General features: G+C 43.6%; 1 protein-coding gene across 2 annotated transcripts in view; it reads left to right on the plus strand.

Moving 5' to 3' along the window:
* The first annotated feature begins 11,607 nt into the window (after positions 1-11,607).
* Positions 11,608-16,726, plus strand: part of ptprub (protein tyrosine phosphatase receptor type Ub) — a 219,493-nt gene continuing 214,374 nt past the window's right edge. For both annotated transcript variants that reach the window (XM_088932703.1, XM_088932704.1), the window contains exon 1: positions 11,608-11,848. In XM_088932703.1, coding sequence (XP_088788829.1) covers positions 11,779-11,848 — 70 coding nt within the window. In that variant the 5' untranslated portion in view covers positions 11,608-11,778. The remainder of the gene's footprint in view (positions 11,849-16,726) is intronic.

The following is a 16,726-nucleotide window of genomic DNA, read 5'->3' on the forward strand; positions in this document are numbered from 1 at the left end:
TGTACCAGCTGTATAGTACAGTAGCTGAAAAGCAGCTATAATATCTGTTTAATGTACATTCACTCACTTTATGAAACTTTATGAAACATGAATTTGACACAACTGTTTACTGAGCTGAACCAAGTTAAAACCAGTTTTTTTTTAAAAAACACTTTAACACTAGAAATTCACTTTTAGTCATCCCTAAACCCTCCTGGATTGCGGCTTATCCGATTGCTGTTGCAGAGCCTCAGTTTAATATTATGTTGTACAAGGGGACAAGCTGCATTCCAGTGCAATGGTGTGTGTGTGTCCACTGCACTTTGGAGTGTAGTTGTTAGTGCAGCTGGAGGTTTGCAGAAGAATCCCTTGTTTTGAAATGCTGTTCTTGTGTTCTTGCTGGTATAGGTAGTTGGCCTTAGAAACCATAACCCGGAATGAAGCAGTAACAGAGAAAGATACAGAATATTCAGAATCACACACACAGGAAGTCAGAGCATGAAAATAAAAGGAGCACATACTGTAGGTCTAGGATTTATGACCCTGATCCTGGATAGCTGCAGTTTCTTTTCCTTTCCAGCTGAGTTCTGAATCTGAGAGCTAATCATGTGCTTGATTTAGTACAACTTAAAAGGTTTTTCATGTCTCTGACTGTTAAATCAGAGACCATCGCTCTCCAGAGCTCCAGATGATCCAGGCTGCTTCCTTAAGGCGAAGGCCTCAGCCTGCCTGGCAGAAAGGCAGCGCTGTGCAGAGAAGGCTCAGAAAGGGACCACAGCTCCTCTTTGGACAGCTGAGAATTGGCCGGGTCTGCGTGGAGCTGAACGTGGGGCGTCCTGAGGGTGGCAAGTCCTTCGCCAAGGCCTAGAGGCAGTGCAGGGCGAGCTTCTCCACCCTGCGGACTGACAGCAGGAGCCACCTCACTGACAGATTAAGAAGGAGATGCCTCCCGCCAAGCCTCAGTCTGTCTGCAAGCAGGGGGGCAGTGCTGGGCTGCTTGGAGTCTTCTCACTTCAGGGCTTCGCAGATGGAGATGGGGAACACTGTGCCTTTGGGTGATTATCCTGGCACTTTCATTTTCTGTATTTTCGCTTTTGGATGTGACAAGCAATGTCTGGTGCCATCCGGGCGCAGTTTCATACAAATAACCCCCAAGATCCCTACTTCACACTCTCAAGACTGTGCGTGTGACACTCGGCCTCTGCTACAGCCAGCGTCTACCATCGCAAGCGCCGCTTCCCCAATGAGAATGGCCTACCCGCTGTTCCACATGAATAGGTGGGCAAATGTTAATATCATCTGCTGTAAGTCATGTCATTCCCTCAGGCACCTAAGGGAGCAGAAGGATGCTTCACAAGGGCCATGTCAGTGGGAGTCTGTGCACAGTGGCTATCTCTCTACAGAAGGAGATGAGCTGTTGAAGGCTCATCATCTCCTCAATCTGCCAAGACTGCAAAAAACAAAATACTGTGGCAACCTAGTGAGCTCTCTGCTTCAGAGTCTGGGCCTCTGGCATTCAGATTCCATCCTCTGGCATTTGTCTGAGTAGAGCTGGTTGATTTCTGCATAGTGCTCCAGCTCCACACCCACATCTTTCCTGTTCGCAAATTGTCCCTGCCTCTGTACTCCTCCAATGTACGGGTGTGCCATCCAGGCAGGGAACTTTTTCGTTTGCCAGATGTGGGCCAACCATGGTGAACTCTGGCCTTTTTTGTCATGTGACTCCGCAGTTGGTGAGCAGCTGGTAAGGACACACAAGAAAACACAGAAAAAAGACCTTGTACTTATGAGGGAAAATCAAGCAGTTTCTGTCCAATATATACCTCAATTATGTTAGAACCTCCATATTATTATTCTCCTGGTAGTTTAATACTTTTAGCAGCAATAGCGGCAGTAACACTATTTCTGTTAAGGAAAATATAGGATTTTGAAATAGAAAGAAGTGCAAGCATGTTTGTTACTAGCAACTAGTGGAATGAAGAATTTAATCATTCATGAAAAATGACAGTGAAATGGAATATATATTAATAGTCTGCATACACCCCTGCCCACTCACCACTCTTGTATTCTGTTATATATATATTAAATAGAGACCTGCCTGTTTTTTGTCCCATTTTTATTAGTAGTAATAATAAGAAGAATCACAAAATACACAATGACGCTTGTTTTTTCCTGGTTTAGCCCCTATCTTAGAAATTTCCATCTTCCAAAATCTTATGACTTGAAAGTGAATGCCGGAAAACAAAAGCTTTAAGCCATTTTTATCAGTCTATTGATCTATTAGAAAGATTGTACTCGATTGTACATTCTGTATAAACGTTTAGGCTGCCTTGCATTAACCTGACCTATTAAAGCCTGTGGAAAGACACATTATGTCATCATCAATTAAATTAAAAAAAAAGACAGAATTCAGCTTTTCGCAGCAGTCCCCATAACAATTCTCTTGTACACTGAGATCTTTTTAGCATTTGACAGATATTGCATCAGCGTCTTAAGTCACAAGCTCGGTGCGATCTTTAGATTGTTCTTTTGGGAATGAAAAATGCTCCAGAATGAAAAAGGCCTAATAAGTCAGGCAGTTATCGTGTTTTCTTGTACCAGTTTTCAAACTTTATTTCACCTTCTTGTGAGAGAGAGGAAATGATTCCTCAGAAGTTAATAACTCCCATTATGGGGTGCTTAAGAGGAAAATGGATCGATGAAAAGGAGAGATTAGGATTTTAATTTTTTTTCTTCCTTTCATTAAGGACGGACTGCCATTGCTCGCTGGAGAGCATCTGCCCCTCTGACTCAGACATGACGACGTGCGCACAGCTTGGGGGCAGAGGAGAAAAAGGCAAGAAAGAAAAAAAAAGCAGGATTCTAATCAAACAGGAAAGGAAGGCCGAAGCCAGCTGAAGTGCGTTTTGTTCCCCTCAGCCGCTGTCCTTTCCACGCTTCACTGACATGTTCAGACGACATCCTTGTCTCTTTAATTAATTTCTGATATCTGAGCCTGAATCTCCTTCTCCTACAGAGAGTAAGCTCTGCCTGTATCTGGCAGGGCACGTGTGCAGACTGCCAATGCCTGGCATTACAGTGTGCTCTGTACAAACCATGGCATTGTGCCACTTTGTGGGGTGCCACCTGGCCTTATTATCCCAGGTCACTGGCATGGGAGAGATGCCGCTATCTCCTGTGCTGCTGTATCTTTCTTCTGGATCTCTATAATTAAAGAGCTCGCCTATGGTGAGTATCGATGTAGTGCTATATGAATGGAGAGGCCCCCAAAATAGTTAAACTGTTCAATTCCCACACATTACTGCAATGTATTTATCAATCTTCTACGAGACCATCTGCATCGTAAGTGTATTGTACCTGTTCCATGTTGTGCATTGTGTTCTTCAGCAGCTATGTCAGCTGTCATAGCTGCTCAATTTCATATGGCAGCATGCACACACATTCAGATACATAATTTTGTTAAACCTGAAATCTGAAACTGAAAGTTGTTACTGTGCAAAGACTAAAATCGGCCTTAATGTATCCATAGAGCCCAAGCCAACAACAATCAGCTCTAGAGACAAATGCTTCTGCTTAAGAGGAAAGTCCCTGATCACAGGAATGCAGCCAGGGTGTTAACGCACAAACAGCAGCCATGAGTCCATCTGACCAGCGGGAGGCATCTGTTCTAGCTGAGCCAGGAAAAAAGAGTCATTCCTGACTGGAGTCCACAGACTGAGGCCCACTGTTCCCAAACTTCCCAAACAGGAGGATGGCAGATCTTCCAGTGACCATTGCTGTTTTTCTGTGTGGTCACAAGTTTAAAACAAACCCCCTTTTTTAAATTCACACAATGTGTTCTCTATTACCTTCATCATTCTGGAGTGTTAAATTTATTCTCTTTGTGCTTTTTACCAGACCCGTAGGGGATTGGTATAATTACTCTCTCCTGCTGTAAACCAAGCTGTTTGAGAAGCTCTTTCTAACAGCGATTACTGCTCTTTACATAGGTAAATAAAACCACTGCTCTCACAAGGAGACGTGAAATGGTCTATCTAGGCACTACATTCAAGTTCCCATTATTTTACCACTACGACTCTGAAACACTTTTAAAGAAACTTTCTTTTTCCCAGCAAGGTTAGCCCACATTGAGACGCTGGTTTTTTAATGTTGAATCGGGAGAGACCCTCCCTAACTGACCTCACGGCTCTTGTCCACTGCCAAGGGTGAGATTTAGTTTGCAATGAGTACCTCATATGGTAGAATTTATGGTGGCCATGAATTCACTTCAGCAAATAATTCTGTTCTTCTAATAGCAGAAGCTCTGAAAGCAGGCTTGAACTTGATAAATCAATCTTGGGCTCAAGGAACAAGTTTAAAAAGCATGGTGAACCATACTGCATTTATTATTAAACAGTCTGCTAAGGTTATGATTAGTGCTGAAACCCTTTTCTGCCTTATGCTACTTCAGATTTTTGTTTTCTGGCTGTGGTCATGCTGCTAATATGAGTCCTGGTGTTACCACCGGTGCTGTGCCCACAGCAAAGATCAGTCAGACCAGCTTTGACTATCAGTTAAAGGTTGTTGTTTGGTTCTTGTTATGCTTTCCGATAGGTTTCTGAAACCTCTAAATGCAGCCAAAGCACTATTTGGTTCTTTTTCACATTGTAGCATCGGTGGTTTTTCATCAATTCAACTCAGCTCTGCCGCACAGCACTGGAGACAGGATGACCACTAGCATGTGTCCCGAGAATCATCTACTGTCAGGTCCTGCTGCTCTCACCCACTGTGGTCCCTGTGCAATGGCAGCCGATGATGCCACTGTAGGCTCACAGGTGGCACTGTTGTCGCTATTGCAGAGCAAGCTGTTCCCTGCAGTGCACAACCAAGTGTGCACTGCCTCTGGATCAATCCCCAACACAGCCCAAATGTAACCTGCCTGCTAAATAGTGGTCTTCACCAGTCGGGCCCTCTATGGTACCTGCACTTTAAGACCTGGAAAATGGTCAAATTATTCCAAACAGGTGATCAGCATTCACAAGTGGAATACAAGCAAAAGATTCTGGTGCCTATCTGTAAAGACACTGTCTCCCTCTGGTTTACAAATAGTTAGGGTTGATGAAACAGGCTAATTGGAGAACAAAGGATCAGAGCTCTCATGTCCAAAGCAGCCAGATGCTGGTTCAGACTTTCCATCCTAGACCTGTGTCTAGCGGCTCTGAGCCAGTGCAAGCCCAGCGTGGCCCAGCGTGGCCCAGCACCGTGTTTCTGGAGTGGAGCACCACCACGAGGGCCCCTTGGCGAGGTGGTGACAGCTCTGTAGCCTCTCCTTATCAAAAATCAAGCTTTTCACAGCAAGTCACAGAGAGAAAGGCTGCCAGGGAAATTGGCCTGCTGATGTACAGGCTGTGTCGGATGGAAAGAAAGATGAAGTGCCCTATCAAGCTGCTATACCTGGTTTGCATTCAAATGCATCCTCTAGACCTCTCTTCCTCTCTGCCTTTTCCTGGCAGTACTGTGCATGCAGGTATGCACATATGGCATCCATCGATATTCCACTGTGCTGTTGCAGCCACTGAAGTGTTGTGGCCTTTCAAAGCTTTCCTATTTAAGTTTACCTGCTCAGTTTTATTCATGTCCAAGTGACATGTTTTGCCTCAGCACCATGACCTACTGTATGCAAACGAAGGAAACTGAAGGCTGGAGAGTGTCTTCTGCTCCTTCTGCCCTGCCAAATACCTCCGATCCCCTCCAATAAGGGAGTGTTGTTGCTGAGTTCTTAATCCCTGGAAGATGGCCCTCGTCTGCAACGGAGGTCTTCCTGGCATGCTGAGAATCAGATCCAAACCATTTCCTCTCCTTAGGCACATGGGCTACTAATGTGCCAAACTGTCGCAGTGACATTTCTATGTTCCTGGGGGGTTGAAGGTTATTTTCAATTAACAGAAAACAGAGAATTGGAGAATCGGAATCTAAATAGAGCTGCAGGGAGGTGCACTGCTGTCTCTCGCCCCTGGGGCCCTGGGTTCAGGGCTGTATATTCTCCCTCTGCTTGTGTGGGGTTCCTCCAGGTGCTCTGGTTTCCTCCCACAGTCCAAAGACATGCTGGTGGGTTCAGTGTCTTCTGTGAGAATTGGCCCTGGTGTGTGTGTGAGAGAGTGTGTGTGTCTGTGTGTGCCCTGCGATAGACCGGCATCCCATCCTGGGTGTATCCCGCCTTGCGCCCCTCGCTTGCTGGAATAGGCCCCTCTTCCCACGCGACAGCGTCACAGGATGAATGGATGAAGTTAAATTCAGCGCACAACTCTTTATGGAAAGGTTCTTAATAATAACTGCAAAAGTTAGACTTCTGTGACTTCCAGTTAAAGCATCCCTGCATGTCACTAAGGCATGTCCTCTGTAGCTTGGATCAAGCCATTGTGATCGTTTCAGCAGGCATAATTCTGGAAAGGATTACAGAATGCCAGGATGTGTGGGAGGAAAGCAAATCTGTGTTACGCCAGTGCATTAGCAAACCATTAGACGGCTGAGTGTGTGATATACAAATAAAATGTGCCAAATGTCTTGACTTGTCACCATTTCTCAGCTTGCTTTCAGGAGTTGTGTCAAAGGCTTCATATATGCAGGCTCTACTTCAGTACGTAAAATGCATAAAATACTATATACAATAATATTCCCAGCAATGACACATAATCTCAACAGGAACAAAAAGTAAAGCAATAGAAAATTGTAAAAAAAAAAATTGAACTGCGCCATCAGGAAATTCGACTTAAAAACATACATCATCTCAAATTCCCGGTAAGCCAGTATACTTTAAACGGACACTAGGGGGAGCTGTTTCCCAGACGATTTCACAGCATCCAGGAGGTTGCAAGATACTACGTCGTCGCCATCACTAATATTATTGCTACTTATTACTCTATAAATAACTGCTTATAAGATACTTTATGAAACTACCTATTGTAAATAAGAGACTACGTAAAACGCGTTGTCGTTTGCTTTCTTCTGTACGCAGCCCAAAGATGGAAAAGACATTTAGAATACTGCAAAATTGAAATCACTGTTTTCATTCATTGTACAGCACGCCAATGCTAATAATCTTTGTGAATTAAAAATTGTATTTACTGCAATCATTACACTTATTCTAAAACTCACCTAATTAAATTGTGAAACGGGAAATATCTAGCTGTGAGTAAATGTCCCTGTTTGCGTAACTATGTCAGTAAATACTACGACATGAAACATTGTTATTTTTCGTTGAAAATTGTTGCAGTTAAAATGGGAGGTCGAACACGGTGAAGAGCAGTTTTGTTTTATTTATATCTTGTATAGGGATTTACAGTTACTTTTTTAGCTGATCTTAAAACATATGACTCATGCATATATGCATTCTTAACAAGGCGGTGTCCTGTGAGAAAAAAGGGGTCAGGGGCGTGATCGCTGAAAAATTAATCCTGCACAGTATTCTCTCAATAATTTAATTTATACCGCTAAACTTCCTTCTGAGTAATATACGAGAGCAATCACTGGTCGCAGAGCATTATCTAATTTATCTTTCTTAAGCAAATTTAATGTTTGCCTTTTCAGGGTCAGCTTATATTGGTACATAAAAGTTTTTTCTAAACTTAATTTTGTCCTGTTCCTCTTGGCGCGACGGTGAAGTCGTGGATATATACAGTCCAACTTGAAACAAGGTAAGGTGAAGCAGAAACGGTGATAACGCATTTATAGTTGAGCAAACAGCACGCCCCTTGTTTTAACTGTGTGAAGGCCAAAGGTCGTGTGCTTGAACCTAATAGTCAATGGGAGAGAAAACAAGCACTTAGCTAGCCTTATGGCAAATGTCCTCTTGTCGAATACAGTTGACAACATTCACACCATGCAGACAGGGCACCAGCCTGGGTCAAGAGAACAACAGGTCTGTGAAATACTGAGCAGCTCTGTGTTCGGTCTTTATTGTGAACACTTGTAATAATGGTGTTTGTAAAGAAAAGTGCAGTTATTGCCAAAGGTTTGTTAACCATTTGCAGACGGCAGAGGCCTTAGCCATCTGTGTGCATCACAACAAGCAAAGAGACGGGAATTTGAATTTATTTGCTGATTTATGGTTTGATCCTACCAGCGGTATTTACTGGGCACAGGAATACATATTTTGTCCCATTTTTCCAAGTTGTTGCTCAGAGTTGTGCTGGCTCTATGAAAAGCATCACAATGTGAAAAATGCGGGGAACTATCTCAAATAATGCATTAGAGAAGCAGGGTAGATCTGAGCTTTCTAAATGAGGCATAAAAGCATTTTCAAGAATTATTCATGTCTCTGGTTTCACGATGACTGTGGGAGCTATTGGAGGTTCGTGGTTGTGTGTTCACAGTACCTTTCAGTTGTGTGAAAGGGCGGAGCACTGGCTCTGTGGCTAAGGATCTGCACCTGTGGCTGGAAGGTTGCCAGTTTGTATCTCGTGGCTGGCAGAGTAATCCTACTCTGTTGGGCTCCTGAACAAGGCCCTTCACCCCAACTGCTCCAGGGGTGCTATATAAATGGCTGACCCTGTGCTCTGACCCCAAGCTTCTCTCCCTGTCTGTGTGTCTCATGGAGAGCAACCTGGGGTATGTGAAAAAACAAATTCCTAGTACAAGACATTGTATATGGCCAATAAAGTGATCTTATCTTATCTTGAGCGTCAGTCCCACTAAAAGAAAGTATCACAGTCTGAATTAATCCTGTGAAGCACAGTGGTATAATGAGTCTAGACTGCAGGAGCCCAGTGCCTGGTACTGACCTGCAAGAAAGCTCAGAGTTTAGCTGAATTCGATTTCATTCTTCAATGGTCAGCCTGCATGACGAAGTTAATATATTACAGCTGCCACTGCTCATGTCATAGAACTGCTCACTCCTACTGGAGTGACCTTGTGATCTTAGCAGCTTGACCAGTGGACTTGAGACTATTACAAATTTACTAGAACCCCCCCATTACTCCCAACCCCCCCCCCTTGTGCAGCAGGGAGGAGTAATGAGTAGGGTTCTGCTCCTGTGACTGGAATGTTGTGGGTTCAAATACAGCTGTTATACCCTTCAACAAGTTCTTTTAGTATGTGGCTCTGTGAACAGGTGTAAATGTAAGTTGCTTTGGATAAAAAAGTATCAGCTAAATAAATTAGTAAGAATAAAATAAACCTCTTTATTCCCATACTCAGCACAGGGGTTTGTGCGTGTCTGTGTGAAACTGGCTCCCTACACCATCTTTTCTGAACTGATGGGACATGTGACAGTGACTCTTTTCAAAATCTATTCAAGGGGCTGTTGATATAGCCAGGGAGGCCTGTTTGAATAAAGGCCTGTCTGTTTTTTTAGTGGAGTCATCGCAGTCTGGTTTTACACTGGCATTGTGGTGAGATGTGTAAAGACACCAGCCAAGCACATCTTTCGCGTGTGCTTTATTTGAAAGATGTGCTGTGTTTCAGGGTTCAAGTCCAGCTTTGCGCCTCTTGACCCAGACTCTTAGCAGATGTCATAAGTCCACTCCACAGCAAGGGAACCAGGTGAGTGATGAGCCTAGAGGCTAAAGTCCAGCCCCACCCCCCGCCTACCCCAGCTGTGAAGGTAGCCTAATTTAGGAGAGAGTGTGTGAACTGTAGTCATTCCCTGGGATCAAAGTGTTCTCTCTAGGCCTTTCCAGAGCCTTTCGGGAGATAATGAAATAAGTGACACCGATATTAAAAAATATTGTGCAGCAGGCCAGAAGACCTTGCTGCGTGCCAACAAATTTATTGCCATGATCTTGCCAACAGATGGCGTCAGAAATATATTTTTCCCCCTCGGGGTATGGTATAAAAGGGAATGCTGTGCTGTGTGTATATTAAACATAAAGTCTTGCTCTTAAACAGTGACTGTTTTTATCAGCTGCCTTTATCTGTTTTCTGTACAGAATTTGGGGGGGTTCCCATGCAGCATGCCAGTGTTGAAGATGATGATTAAGAAATTAGTCTACAATTTTGCTGATCTGAAACATATGATGCAAAGGAACAAGTAATGGGTTTATTCCATGCTGAAAAAAAGAAGAAAGAAAACACAACGTTTTGGCTGTGGAGCCTTCTTCAGGTGTTCAGGACCCTTCTTCAGGTGAAACGGCCGAAACGTTTTCTTTCTTCTTTTTTTTCAGCATGGAATAAACCTATTACTTGTTCCTTTGCAGCCTACGCATGCTGACGCAGCTCCCCACCTGAAACATATGACGTTGACTTACTGAGATATGTAAGGCAGGCGTCTGCTATGAGAACAGCGGCTGAACATCTAAATTCCCTCCAGTCACCGAGTCTCCTGTAGGCCTCGGGCAGACGCCAGCACGACCCTGCACGAACACTCCAGTACACCGTGCGGACTGGAGTACGGAATATAGCGCACGGCCCGGCGTCACCGCAACCGGGACATGTCAACAGCTCCGCCACCATTTCACACATGACGCAATGGCAGCAGTTTGGCACGAGCGCCAGTGTTTTAGCCGCGAGGGCCTAAAAAAAAAACCGTTTCAAAGAAACGTTTCTGTTTTTACTGCCCCGTTCCCAGCCTTATCGCTTAAGGAAGAGATCATAAGAATAATGATAGGGTGATCAGAACACAAGAACCGAAGGAAGGCTGTAAAGCAGGGGAGGCTATCTGCTTGCTGTTCAGTCTCCATTCTCTGACTGTGACATGCTTCCTCATTTAAGTATTTTACTTGGAAAACAAAATACAAATCTATATGGCAACACGCACCACACACAATAATGTTACATAGTGATTGTCAGTAGATGAGGGTTATCTCCTGTGCTATGCTCCCTCCAGAAAACTAGAAGTATAAAATAAAAGAGTGCCCTTGGTGTAGACATATATGCCTTCGATTAATCAGCGAGCATGTCAATATACTTTATGAAGTCTTTACAGCCCTATGGCAGCTACACCAGCACACAGAGAGGAGGACGGTACGTTTTCAGGACGGATTCATCATGAAAGGCTCTTTCCATTTAAATAGGTTCAAGCAGAACCTTGCGGCATTAGAGACAAATTGAACTCTCCCTGGTCCAATGGGGGTGTTCAAAATTGTGGAGCCCCTGCTGCTCTAACAAACCGGCAAGCTGTTAAATATAACTAGATTTTCCCTGTTAAATGTATTTGCGGACTACGCAAATAAATAACTATCCTACAGTTAAAAGTCGGCAATAAAATGAATTATTCTTAGGGGCTCCGTTTAAAACTCCCCCCCCCCCCTTCCATAATGGACCTATCTATGTTGAACAAACGTTAAAATACTTCCAATTTTTTTCTTGGGATAGTAGTATCCATCCAAAGGGTTTTCCCGATTTTTTTTACTGGCAGTGAACAAGGAAGCTTTACTTTGCCATCTGCACATCTTTTACTTTCTGCAATCTCCCGGCGGGATCTTTAAGTGCAGTCATGAAGTGATTAAGCCACAGATTTAAAACAAATTGAGCCTGGTTTTTGAAACTGGAACGGCTAAACAAATACACTATACCTAAACAAAAAAAAACTTTTTTTTCCCCCAGCACCATTGGATATAACCACAAGGAGGCGTCGTTTGCTTGTCTTTTGGTCAGCTTTTTGTATGGGGGGGGAGGCAGGGAAAAAAAATCCTCTTTTGAAGTGTTTATCCTGACGTCAGTTTGTGTGGTCCGTTGTGCTACAGCCTCGCTCGCGGAGTCTCTCAATATCGTTTCAGCACGAAATCAGGAATCAATGGGCTCGAGTCCTCAACTTCGCACCAGTCCTGGCGGAGACACTGTTATGATTTCTGCTGAAAAACCGAACTGGACTAAAACCGTACAATGAATACCCTGGCTTTTCTTCTGATACTTGCTGTACGCATCTACGCTGATGGCTCAGAAGCGCCAACAGGTAAGGCATTCGGTGGGTGTTAAGTTTAAACAGTGGTGGGTACTTCAGTTGCAAAGTTATTCATGCGGTTCGGTGACATATGGTATTTCGCTTTAACTGTGGTAAAAAATGTTCCCTTAGAGGGGGAGTGTCCGCTGCTTTTTAGTACTGCGGAGTTCGCCTTTTCTTTCCCGTTCGGTCTCAGGAGAAACTAAGGGGAGAGAATTTTTCCTGCGAAGTCACCCCCCACCCCACCCCCCCTGCTTCAAAAGAAAAGAAAAATAACTTTTTGGATACACCGTAGCGCTGCGTATTGACCAAAAAATTGGACGCAACCTTGCTTTGCGGATGTTGTGCAACTTTATTTTGACATTGAAAGAGCCGGAGCGCCTTTGATAAATACGTGAAGACAGGTCGTGCTGCGCTCCCTCTAGACTGGGACAGATCCGCCTGGGAGTCTCGGCTGAGTTTTCGTAGTCATGAAATGCCACTGCATTGGTAGCGTTGAGTGTTTTATCGTTAAACGAGATGGTGTCTAGTTCATACTTCTGCCAATTTGACATATTTCATGGTGTTTTCTTACATACATTGAAGTCCTCACCCTTTCTAACCTCACGGGAGCGATTTGTTTCATTTTAATACGAGACTGTAATTTTCATGCAGCTGCTGTCAGTTTGTATCTGTGTCACTTTTTATCCTTAAAAATGTGATTTTTTTTTTAGGGGGGGTACTTTAACCGTCCAACCGAAAAACCGAAGCTGTTTTTCAGAAATACTACATAAAATACATTCACCAGAGCGAACCTGTGAAATGTGAACATGCTTTTATTGTCTCATTGTGTTCTTTCTACTTTGCACTAGATTTCGGAAGGCTACTTTCACAGTCAATACGTTACTTTTCGGTCGGCGGTCATTACGAATACTATGTTTCTGATGGGGCACCTTTCTTACAATATTTTGTACGGCATTAAAGATGTCAGATTCATTGATGCTAATTATACCATAAGGAAGGACCAAAGCTAGCCTCAAGCTGTTGAGCGGGTGTGAGATTTGAAAGCTGATGGCCGTTAGCCATACTTCAAGCGTACCAGTGACCCTGTTTGGCAGATTAATTGAATGCTGTTCGCAGAGTTCTGTACTGAATGCTAGGTGCTCTGTTAAGGGTGTTTTTAAAAAAAAAATATAAATTAAGTGTCGGAGATTTGGTTTTTAAATTGAATTCCGAAAGGTTGAAACAGAACAGGGACGATTATAAATATGGACATTTTCAGTCTGGAAAAATTATCATTGAAATCAGAGAGCAGTAGTTTTGTGGTTAACTGCTTCGTTTTCGGATTTGTACACAATTTCACTGCTTCCCTTTCTTGTGCATGATTTACCATTTGATTATACTAATTCATACCGCTTACTGTAGACTTGTGAATCTGTCAACGAGACTTCTTTAGTTACCGTGTTTAACTGTGTTGAACTTGCCTCGTTTAGCTGTGTGTATAATGTTTTTGATTTTCCACACGAGAATGTGTTAAAATCTCGTGAACTGGGGTTTCATAAAACCCTGGGAAATATGTGACGGCAGTGCACTATACTTTCAATTATCGTCTAGTAAAATAACTCGTATAAATTATCTGCTGCTGCCGTTAATAAATCAAAGTCGTTTATGATTCTGTGATTCGTTATTCCTTCCCACTCATGCAGTTAACCTTCCATTAATCCATCCTTTGCGGATGCTAATATTTAAAGTACCCTATGATAGTTAACGCAGTGCTCCGTCGGCTCCTGACTATTGTCATTGAGGGCAACAGCATTTAGCCAATAGGATTAACGAGGATCTGATTAATGTGTACGAACTATGTACTTTTTTTTATTAATGGAGAGATAATGGGCGATTCCTCGTTTCATTTGTAGGAAACAGCACCATTGACAATGCTTAAAGCGGGCTACAGTTAGCTAATACGGACAGGTTATTTACGACGCCCTTTAAGTACACCTCACAGTCTACAGCTGGCTAACAGTCTGCGACTACAGTGATAAACTGTTCACATAGGAACGCATTTTTCAGGACAGGTGACGGAATTAAGAGCAGTTTCATTGCCATTGTTAAGGCATTGGTGAATTGTGCTTAAACTACATTTGGATGGTGGCCCATTTATTGATAACTTTTCGATGTTGAAACGCTTCGAAGTCGAAAGCTCTAGTTTCCGCGCTCAGACGCCCAAGCTTCACGCCTGCGGTGTAGAGGGAGAGAAAAGCGATGCAGCCACTTGTGAAAACAACTATCCACTGACCTGGCGACATTTGTATAACGTCAGTGTAGACTACCTGCCTGTGATGGAGTAGTTCATCTGAAATTCAGACCGAGACATTTGAAAGAAAGAACGCAATGCGCGCATGGAAAAGGACTCTGGTATCACAAAAACGCTACCTGCAGTCAAGTTATGTGTAGTTCATGTTAAAACTCACACATTTAGATCGTGAATTTAAAATGCTACCGAGTACAGCCTAAGGAGTAATTGACATTGGGTGTTCATTCATAAGAAAACATAGGGTTGGGCTATCCTGTACATATCCCGTTAAGTGAGGCAAAGACGGAAAGTATTTTGTTGCAGATAGTAACTGGCAGTCATCTCGGGCAGCGGTCGAGTTGTAGTTGACGAAGGGGTCTGGATTTAGCAACCTGTCGCGTCGGGGGCGACGTGCCTGCTTTTGTGTGCGCGCGCCGGGCTGGGCGGCCCCGTCTCGCGCCTTCTCCCCCGTTCGCTTTGTCCCCTTAAATCCCCGTCGCGAATCGTCCCATTCTGTCTGACTTTTGTGACCATAATCCTTTGTTATTTTGGACAGTAGCCACTTCCTCTTCTGAATCAGCTACACTCGGGTTGGCGACCGTTCGTTCCAAAGCCGTGGCGCAGGGCTTGTTTGCAATTAGGAGTTTATTAAAACCAGACTCCTCCTCGCCGTGTGAGCCAAATGGAAATAGTATGTCGGAAGAGGTGTTTTTTTTTTAACCAAAAGCCCCTTCCTCTCAGTTCTTAATTTTTCGTCCGCCCCATGCTTTGAAAGAAAAGTAATAATTCAAGAAACTTTTTTTTTTAGGGACTGCTTTTAAGTCGCTCCCTCCCTTGTTTGATCTTCCTGTTTTTTTTCTTCCTTTGGGGGGGAAAAAAAAGACACCTGTTCTCCAGGAATGTGTAATAAACGTTTGTCTCATTCAGGGGGTGATCGAGTGTCCCAGAGCGGCGCGCAGCTGTGTTGTGGCTTGAAGATCTTAAAATTCTTCATGGGGGGGGCGTGCCTCTAAAATGACAGAGCTGAAGTACTTCCTATTTGCTTAATATTAGTGCGTCCTGTTTTTCTTCCCAGCTCAGAGACGTACACAAGCGCTCCGATTTGCCGTTCGTTAGATGGCACTCAACATTCAATATACTACACTGGGAAACATGCCCCCCTCCCACCCGCTTGAAATGTTGATGATAAGAAGAAAAAGCAACTGAAACGGCATTTCATTTTAACCCCTTCATATCCGTGTCATTTTAAAGAGGGCCGTTAAAAGGCAATAATGAACAGATCTTTTTTTTTCCTGCTCGAGGAATGTGTAAATCTGATTGATGTCATTGATCTGAACTTAATTATTGTATTATGTAGTGTTCAAAGGTCCAGTATGAAAGGTGTGTGTGTATATATATATCTCCGAGTTTATGTGTTTCTTATTGAGTTTATTCGTTGTGTATGCAGTGAGGCGCTTGTACAGGAATAGTTTTTTTTTCTCTGTGTTATTGCAGTGCGTCATTTACTGCTAGCGATAAGCGTACTGCGTTCCTCTCCTTATCTCACCTGTACCTGACGGTTGTATTGCTGCCTCTTTCAAATGTCAGCTCAGTGCTTCTTTTGATTCTTCTTCTTCAGTGATTTAACGGAAAAGCTATTAGTGGATTTTAAATATTTATTTGGGCTGCCGTGCTCAATATCTACATTCCCTGCCAATCGCTTCCCCCACGCGGCTACACCAGGCAGTGCGCCTATTAGAAATGGCTGCAGGTGGTAATTGGAGAGTTCGGACATCTATGTTGCCAATGAGGTCTCATAAAGATGGGATACATACTCCAGTTAACGGTGTAAAAAGCGCAAATTGCTGTAACCCACCCGTCTTCATTTTATTGCTCAATCACAACCTGTTCACACAGTGCATTACTTCCATTCACAGAAACGAGCAGTACACCCCGCTGATTAATGAAGGTTAGAACGATTAGGAAATAGTATCATGCATACAGTTAAGGGCTATATAATGTTAAAAATAACGTTGCGGGGGGAAAATCGCTTGAATTGACTTCCAGACGCGTTTTCAGACGACTTTGAGATTTCGCTTAAAATATTATTTCTTTCGGAAGTGCTTAAATTGCATCGCTAATTGAGCCCCGTGAGGGGCCAACTTCACAGAGCTCACAAATTGCTGTTCACTCGCTCGATTGAACAAGCAGGATCAATTGACTCGGGCTGTAGCCGTGGTTAAACGCGAATCTACTCGCCATTACTAACTAATGTTTGCTCTGCTCGGTCGCTTCGATTCTTTTATCTTGCGATTCCTTCCCCGCTTTAAAATATTAATCCATACACTGTATTTGCCCTGACTCTTCCCTCTGCCGCAGCCACACATCACCGGAATGCAGGATTATAAATAGATGTAGAAATAGAGGAAACCCGAGACCTATATTATTGGTGCCAGGAGCGCAGAGAATGAAAAACATATCCGTCTGCTGCAGTCTGACTTAAAAAAAATACCTGACCACACAGTTGTAGCTGAGGCAGGAGTGCGCCGGGAGACGCAGATCAGTCGTTTTGCGCTTGAGCTCAGCGTGTTGAGTTTTATACAGGACGTGCAGCGAGGCTACAATAACAGCGTCCAGCG

Source organism: Atractosteus spatula, chromosome 14, assembly GCF_055471065.1.
Source record: "Atractosteus spatula isolate fAtrSpa1 chromosome 14, fAtrSpa1.hap1, whole genome shotgun sequence".
Classification (NCBI taxonomy): domain Eukaryota; kingdom Metazoa; phylum Chordata; class Actinopteri; order Semionotiformes; family Lepisosteidae; genus Atractosteus; species Atractosteus spatula.